The following is an 8,267-nucleotide window of genomic DNA, read 5'->3' as shown; positions in this document are numbered from 1 at the left end:
CTGCGAGGCCGCAGCTGACCAGTGGGTGGTGAACGATCCCTCCAAGCCACACTGTCCCCACGGCAGCTTCACCACCAGGCGCCCGGCCCTCACAACGCCAGGGGGCAGCCACTCCACACTGCCCAAGAACTGCACCACGTCTCCACTCTGCCAGCTCATCAAGGACAGGTGACCTGCCTGGGCCTGTCGGGCCTGGCCACTGGGCAGCTGTGGGCCCCAGGAAGCAGCCTAGCCTACCAGGAGGATGCGAGGCCCAGCCGAGCGGGGAGCTGGAGGGCTGAGCACGGTGCTGTCTGGCCCAAGTCAGGGCGCAGGCCCAGGCCCCTGTTCCCACAGGCCAGCAGCGTTCCTGGGCACCCTGCTCTCCTGGCCTCCTGGGTGGTGCCAGCTTAGCTGCCCCAGAGGCCCTGGGTGGCCCAGCCGGCCGAGCACAGAGCTTGCACTCAGGGCTGACTCTGGGGAGCCAGGTTTGAGCTTAGATGGAAGGGGGCCTCCCGAGGCAGGCAGCAACGGACAGGTCGGTGCGGGGTTGGGCTTCAGGGGGCCTTCCAGGGCTGCTGGGGAGGCTCAGGGCACCCAGCGCTCCCCCTGGGGCCCAGTGGGTGTGGGTCTCCTGTCCTCCAGGCCGGTCCCTTCCGGCTGCTCCTGCTCCTGCTGTCAGCCACAGGCACCCCCTGATGGCCACAGGCTGAGCATGCGGGGGGGCAGCCGGGGTGGGGGTGTGGGACAGGCGGGTGTGGTCACCTGGCCTGGAGCCCACCAGAGCGTTAACTCGCCCCGCAGCCTGTTCTCCCAGTGCCACGCCTCCGTGCCGCCCCAGCACTACTACGACGCCTGCGTGTTTGACAGCTGCTTCGTGCCTGACTCTGGCCTGGAGTGCGCCAGTGTGCAGGCCTACGCGGCCCTCTGTGCCCAGCAGGGCGTCTGCATTGACTGGCGGGACCACACCCACGGGGCCTGCTGTAAGTGCCCCTGCCCCTGCCCCGCACGGGGGGCCTGCAGGCCAGACGAGGCTCTCCAGATCTGCTGGTTGTGAAGCCTGGAGTTAGACCCAATGGGCTGAGCCAGGCATGCAGGGACAGCCAGGGCTGAGGCTGGGTCCCAAGGTGGGGAAGGACAGCCCGGAGGCCGAGTGTGGAGTTCTGCACCCAGCTGGGTCAGGGTTAGGGTGAGGTCGGTGGGTGTGGGCCTCCTGTCCTCCAGGCCTGTCCCTTCCCGCTGCTCCTGCTGTCAGCCACAGGCACTCCCTGATGGCCACAGGCTGAGCATGCCGGAGCAGCCGGGGTGGGGGTGTGGGACAGGCGGGTGTGGTCACCTGGCCTGGAGCCCACCAGAGCGTTAACTCGCCCCGCAGCCTGTTCTCCCAGTGCCACGCCTCCGTGCCGCCCCAGCACTACTACGACGCCTGCGTGTTTGACAGCTGCTTCGTGCCTGACTCTGGCCTGGAGTGCGCCAGTGTGCAGGCCTACGCGGCCCTCTGTGCCCAGCAGGGCGTCTGCATTGACTGGCGGGACCACACCCACGGGGCCTGCTGTAAGTGCCCCTGCCCCTGCCCCGCACGGGGGGCCTGCAGGCCAGACGAGGCTCTCCAGATCTGCTGGTTGTGAAGCCTGGAGTTAGACCCAATGGGCTGAGCCAGGCATGCAGGGACAGCCAGGGCTGAGGCTGGGTCCCAAGGTGGGGAAGGACAGCCCGGAGGCCGAGTGTGGAGTTCTGCACCCAGCTGGGTCAGGGTTAGGGTGAGGTCGGTGGGTGTGGGCCTCCTGTCCTCCAGGCCTGTCCCTTCCCGCTGCTCCTGCTGTCAGCCACAGGCACTCCCTGATGGCCACAGGCTGAGCATGCCGGGGGCAGCCGGGGTGGGGGTGTGGGACAGGCGGGTGTGGTCACCCGGCCTCCAAGCTGACCAGAGCGTGACCACGCCCCCCAGCCAGGCACCCACCAGGCACCCACCAGGGCAGGACAGGGGCCACAGCACTGAGTCATTGGCCACCTCTGCTGGTGTGGGGAGGTCCTGGTTGGGAGGGAGCGGGCAGCTGTCACTGGGGATGTGCCCTCCTGAGTGGCCCTCTGGTCCTTGCTTTCTACAGCTGTGACGTGCCCATCTCACAGGGAGTACCGGGCCTGTGGCCCCCCACAGGAGCCCACCTGCCAGTCCAGGTACGTAGTGTGACGAGTCCCCGACGCATGGGCTGGCAGGTGGCTCCCTCCCCATCCCACCACCCTGGGCCAGAGGCCCCCCTGAGGATCCTCTTCCTTCAGCTCCTCCCCGCAGAACTCCAGCAGCCTGGTGGAGGGCTGCTACTGCCCCGAAGGCACCACGAGCTACGCCCCGGGCTTCGATGTCTGCGTGAAGACCTGCGGTATGCCACCCACCCCGCCCCTCCTCAGGGTCCATGGGGCTGGGCCCAGGGTGGACCCTGCTCCCTACAGTACCAAGCTGTGCTAACAGGTGTTTCTTTCCTCTCCCAGGCTGTGTGGGACCCGACAATGTGCCCAGAGAGGTAGGTCTTCCCCTTTGTGCTGGGGGGTCTCCCAAAAACCCTGAATTTTGGGGAGTGGAGTGGGGTCCAGTGGACATGAGACTGAGTAATCAGTCACTGAACCCTGGGATACTGACTTAGCAGGGATGCCCACGCACTCATCCACTGTCCATTTCTTTGTCCATCTGCCCATCCAAACATCTCTCCACCCACTTGTCCATCCACTCACCCACCTGTCCATCTGTCCATCCATCCATCCTCTTATCACCTGGTCATGGATTTATTCATCTGTCCATCATCCACACCCCCAGCAGACCCTCTCTTTGTGCATCCACCTGCCTGCCCACCATTGTGTGGTCTGTCAGCACTGGGGTGACACATAGGCCACTGGGTGTGGTCTGCCTCCAGGGTAGGGTCATGGCCCTGAGGCTCACTCCTGGCTCAATTCTGCACAAACCTAAGTGATTTGAGAGGTGCCTTGGCCCCACACCAGGCCCGTGTTGGTGGGTGCTGGTGAGCAGGTCATGGCTGTGGATGGCAGCCTGGGACCCCAAGAGAGCAGCTGCTGTCATTCCCAGAGCCTGGCCTGTGAGCCAGGGGTGGGCAGGGATGTGGCTTCCCCTCAAGACCCCTTGGCCAGCTGCCTAGGACAGCCCTTTCCTGCTTGGCTGGCCACAGATGGGTCGCCCTGCAGCCCTGGCACGGTGGTGGGCGGGGCCTGGTGGGGCCCTTGGCTTCAGCAGCCCACGTGCTTCCTCCGCAGTTTGGGGAGCGGTTTGTGTTCGACTGCAAGGACTGCGTCTGCCTGGAGGGTGGCAGTGGCATCTTGTGCCAGCCCAAGCAATGCAGCCAGAGGGCTCCCGTCAAGTGTGAGGAGGACGGCACCTACCTCGTCACCGAGGTCGACCCTGCCGACACCTGCTGCAGCATCTCCCTGTGCAGTAAGGCCAGCCGGAGCGGGAGGCAGGACCCTGGGCCCCACTGTCATGCAGCGGGCACCCTGTGGGCAGCCCCTGCCCCTGGGAGCTCAGGATGTGGCCATCCCAGAGGCTGTGGGGCTCCACTGGACATCCCCCTGCAGGGGCTGGCCTGGGAGGGGTGAAGGGGAACCCCCCGGGGTGCAGGGGCCCTGTGCTATGTGGCAGGAGGTGGGGCTTTGCCGGTGGGAAGCACCCTCCTTAGGAGTCTGCATCCACCTTCAGAGTGCAACACCAGCCTGTGCAGAGAGGAGCCCCCCTCGTGCCCGCTAGGGTTCCAGGTGAAGAGCAGGACGGTGCCCGGAAGGTGCTGCCCTGTCTACTCCTGTGGTACGTAAGGCTGGCTGGCGTGGCCGGGCTGTGCGGGAGGGCTGGCTACGGGAAGCGGCACCCTCGGGGGTCCTGTCTGTGGATATGTCCTGAGCTGGGGCTAGGCCAGGTGGCCACTCAGGACAGCCTCTGAGGGCCTCTCCTGCTCTCTCCCAAGTGCCCAAGGGTGTGTGTGTGCACCAGAACGCAGAGTACCAGGTGAGCCCTGGGCTGGCAGTGGGGAGGTGGAGGAGGGAGGGGAGGTTGCGGCCCTTGCTCCCCGTGGGTGGGGAGGGGTGTGGCCGGGGCCTGGCAGGTTCTCATCGCCTGCCTGTGCCCGCAGCCTGGCTCCCCAGTGTACTCCTCCAAGTGTCAGGACTGCGTGTGTACCCATGCCGTGGACAACAGCACCCAGCTCAATGTCATCACCTGCACCCATGTGCCCTGCAACATCTCCTGTGACCCTGTAAGCCCCAGCTGCCCTCCTTCCCCGCTCCCCATCTCAGGGCACCTCCTCCCCTCTCCCTGAGAAGCACACAGGCCCTGACGCTTCCACGGAGTTTGTCACACTTCCTCCGTGCTCTCCTTGCCCACTCCGTCCCCGCCTCTCCACCTTGGCACCTACCTGGACTGCAGCTTCTCCAGGCAGGCAACCCCTGCAGCCCCAGGTGCCTCTGGGGTGCAGGACAAGCCTGCAGCTGGGCCTGGGCCTTGTCTGTCCACAGGGCTTTGAACTTGTGGAGGCCCCTGGCCAGTGCTGCAAGAAGTGTGAGCAGACCCACTGCATCATCAACAGGCCCCAAAGCCAGTACCTCATCCTGAAGGTGCGCAAGGGACACCACCCACGGCTGGGAGGTTCCACAGAGCGGGTGGGAGCAGAGAACAGGGGAACCCTGGCTCCGCTGGCCGAGTCCCCCAATTCTGGGTACAGCTGTGGACAAGGGTCCTGGGGCTGCTGCAGCAATGTACACAGTGCGGTGGCTTAAGCCAGCAGGACTCGATTCTCCCAGTTCTGGAGTGCCCAGCTCTGAGGTCCAGGCTCATAGGGCTGGGGAGGGGGAGCCATGGGGAGGCTCTGCCTCCGTCTCCAAGTGGCTCCTTCCCTGCGTCTGTCTCCTCCTCTGCCTCTCATAAGGATGCTGCCCCCCGGCTTTGGGGCCACGCTAATCCAGGATGACCTTGTCTCAAGATCTTTTGTTTAGCTTCATCGTTAAGTGTCCTTCTCCCAAATGGGGTCACTTCATAGGTCTGGGCACAGCTCCCTGGGATGGGGACAGAACCTTTTTGGTTATGTGGGCTGCAGGCAGGCGCCTGTCCCGAGACCCCTTGTCCACTTGCCTGGTGCTGCTGGGCCTGCAGCTGGTCTGGTCTGAAAAGCTGCTCTTGTCGTGTCCCCACTCTGTCCTGGTTTGTGTCTCTGGGCTGCAAGACCTTCCCACGTGTCCTCACTGATGCTCTCTGCCTGCAGCCCGGGGACATTCAGAGCAACCCCAACAACAAGTGCATGTTCTATAGCTGCATGAAGGTCCACAACCAGCTCATCTCATCCGTCTCCAACATCTCCTGCCCTGACTTTGACCCCAGCCGCTGTGTCCCAGTGAGTGGGCCCCTGGGGCGTGGGTCTACCATGCTCTGCCCAGAGTGGGACCCCCAGTGTTCCTGAAAGGCTGGTCCAGTGCTGGGACCTGGCCTCAGGCCTGGCTGCAGCTGCCCAGGAGGCTTTGTCCTGGGCTCCTGCAGGAACCACCCCTTCCCAACCCCGTGTCAGGAAGGGGGTGCCCATCCGCTCGGGAAGTCTGGGGGACCCGGGCTCATTCTCCTTTCCCCCCCAGGGCTCTATCACACTGATGCCCAATGGATGCTGCCAGAGATGTGAGTACCGTCTGGCAGGCACGGCCTGGTGGGTGGGTGCCACGGAGGAAGGTAGAGAGGAGGGTGCCCCAGAGCCTGTGCCTGCTGTGCCGTCCTCTCTCACACTATGCCCAGGAAGAGGCAGGAGGGAGCCCAGCTGCAGGCTGAGGGCTGCCCCTGGGGGATCGGTGGCGCCAGGTTGGGGGCTGCCGTACTTGGGCAGAGGAGAGGAAGTGAGAGCTGTGTGAGACCCCTGCCCCTTGGCCTCCTCCCAGGCATCCCTCTCAACGAGACCAGGGTCCCCTGCGCCACCATCCCAGTAATCAGGGAGATCTCAAGGGCCGGCTGCACCAAGAATGTCACCATGAACTACTGCTCCGGGTCCTGCGGGACTTTCGCCATGTGAGTCCCAGGCTAAGCCTGTGCCTGGTGGGGAGCCCGGGGGAGTCCAAAGAGAGGCCCGGGGGCGGGGAGGCGGCCCCTCACCCGGTCCTCGCCCCCAGGTACTCGGCACACGCCCAGGCCCTGGACCACAGGTGCTCTTGCTGCAAGGAGGAGAGGACCAGCGAGCGCGAGGTGGTGCTGGACTGCCCCAACGGCGGCACGCTGGCTCACACCTACACGCACATCGAGAGCTGCCTGTGCCAGGACTCCGTGTGCGGGCTCCCGCAGGCGCCGCAGAGCCGCGTCCGCCGCTCCAGCCCCCGGCTCCTAGGGAGGGCGTGAGCCGGGTGTCCTGCCCCCGCCGCTGACCTGCCTCGCCCCTTCGCCCCTGAGCTTGGATTCCTCTCTGCGGATATTTATTTTCTGAGTCTCTGTTAGCTCTTTTGCTTTCTGATAATAAACTCAGGCAGAGATGCTGTACTGGTGTGGTCTGAGTTGGTGCCCGTTGGCCACTGGTCCGCAGGGTCCAGGGGTGTGGGGGTGGGGTGCCTCAGAGAGGACCCTGGGCCCCCATGGGTCCGGCCACCAGTGTGCACACAGGACCCAGGGATCCTGGCCTTGCCCAGTACTGCCCAGAAAAACCAGCCCCAAGCTCTCTGCATGTGCCAAGCCCTGGCTGGGCAGCTTGACCTCAGGCCTGTGACACGGTCCCAGGGTCTTTCATGGCCGTTTCCCAGGCTTTCTGCTGCTGGGGTGATTTTAGTCCAGCACGAGCTGTGGGGTCAGTGTGTGCCTGTGTGTGTGGATCTCTCTGGGTTTCTACCCCGGAAAAGCCAAGAGAATCAGCTCCCGCTGCAAACTAGCCAGAAGTGGCCGTGGCTGGCTGGCCAGGGTGGCAGGCAGCTTCCAGGCAGAGCCCGCCAGGCCTCCCACTGGCCTGAAGGCACAGTGGACGGCTGGCCACGCGTGCGTGTGTGACCTCAGACACAGTGCCCTCACGTGTTTGGGAGCTGAGGCCCTGGCTGTCTGGGACTCCTGGAGGCTGGTGGAGGCTGCCCATCTGTAGGTGCGTGCAGAGTAGCCCCCACCTCCTCTCTCAAGGCAGCAGGCAGTGTTGGGGGAGCCCCAGGTGTCCCGGAGGAGGCCAGAGCCCCAGCACCCAGTCTCACTGCGGAGCCTTGCTGCAGTGCCCTCAGGGCGCACGGCACCTGTGCGGCGTCCAGAGCTGCCGGCCAGAGGCCAGAGCCCCTCTTCCTTCTCTCCACTCGAGGCCTCCTCGGGGCTGGGCTGAGACAGCTGCCCTCCCAGGCTGTCCCACCTCCGCCCGGTTCCCTCCCCACCTGACCTCTGGACCCCAGGGAGGGCAGCAGCTGTGTGGCAGGGGCAGTGGGCTGAGGGCCTGTCAGGGTGCCCATGCCTTGGTGTCTCCCTGGTCCTGGAGGCTGCTCAGGTGTGGCAGTCTTCCCAGTGCCCCAGCTGTCCTTGCCAGCCCCCTCTGGGGACCCAGAGCCCGCAGTGTCTAGGCCTACGGACTTCTTGGGAAGCCAGAGGGCCTGGGCCCACCCTAGAGCCACTGGGTCCTCTGGCAGAGCAGATGTGCTGAGGGGACGTGGGCTGGCCACCTCTGGCCTGGCCATGCGGGGCCTGGTGCTTCAGAGCCAGTGCTTCCATGAAGTCTTCAAGGCCCGAGTCCCAAAGCCACTCCACGCCCCGTCTGGTGCTGGAGGGCAGGGGCCCTGAGCAGTCGTGTGTGGCCCGTCCTGGCAATGTGTCACTTCTCTGCCAGAGTGTGCCCTGATGGCAGCCCCAGGATGGCGGTGACCTGCAGGGTGGGATAGGCTGCTGTGGACAGAGCCCTGGTCAGGAAGAGGAGGAAGGTGCTGGCAGGTCCCTGGATCTATCTCTGGGCCTGCCGCTGTGAAGCGGGTGCTCCAGGGGCCACCGAATGGGTGAGGGTGCAGCTGGGCCCCTGCCTGCCCTTCCGTGCTGAACCCTTCATAAAGGGACTCCACCCCAGAGCAGTCCACTCCTTCCCAGAACAGGCCCCTGACCAACCTAGGCCATAAAACCCCCGGACATGAAACTCAACCTCACACAAAAGGCGTTAGCCAGCCACCATGGAACTAAGGTAGACAGTAACAACACAGGCGACTGGAAGATCCCCCTAAATTTGGGAATTGGGACACACACTTGTTTTTTGTTTGTGGTGCTGGTGACAGCACCCAGGCTAGGCGATCACTTACCACTGAGCAACACCCCAGCCTCT

At 64.8% G+C, this 8,267-nt stretch overlaps 1 protein-coding gene across 1 annotated transcript in view; it reads left to right on the top strand.

Moving 5' to 3' along the window:
• The window catches only part of Muc2 (mucin 2, oligomeric mucus/gel-forming), a 26,959-nt gene extending 20,492 nt beyond the window's left edge, over positions 1–6,467 (top strand). The window contains 14 exon segments of the mRNA XM_048807624.1: positions 8–168; positions 784–962; positions 2,088–2,157; positions 2,260–2,360; positions 2,470–2,501; positions 3,244–3,421; positions 3,683–3,787; positions 3,945–3,985; positions 4,110–4,232; positions 4,492–4,590; positions 5,235–5,363; positions 5,599–5,638; positions 5,893–6,019; positions 6,121–6,467. Coding sequence (XP_048663581.1) covers positions 8–168; positions 784–962; positions 2,088–2,157; positions 2,260–2,360; positions 2,470–2,501; positions 3,244–3,421; positions 3,683–3,787; positions 3,945–3,985; positions 4,110–4,232; positions 4,492–4,590; positions 5,235–5,363; positions 5,599–5,638; positions 5,893–6,019; positions 6,121–6,343 — 1,608 coding nt within the window. The 3' untranslated portion in view covers positions 6,344–6,467.
• Positions 6,468–8,267: the final 1,800 nt, after the last annotated feature.

This window comes from Marmota marmota, unplaced genomic scaffold, assembly GCF_001458135.2.
Source record: "Marmota marmota marmota unplaced genomic scaffold, marMar, whole genome shotgun sequence".
In the NCBI taxonomy this organism is placed as follows: Eukaryota; Metazoa; Chordata; class Mammalia; order Rodentia; family Sciuridae; genus Marmota; species Marmota marmota.
The sequence above is the reverse complement of the archived record's forward strand: the minus strand, read 5'-3'. Positions and strand labels throughout refer to the sequence as shown.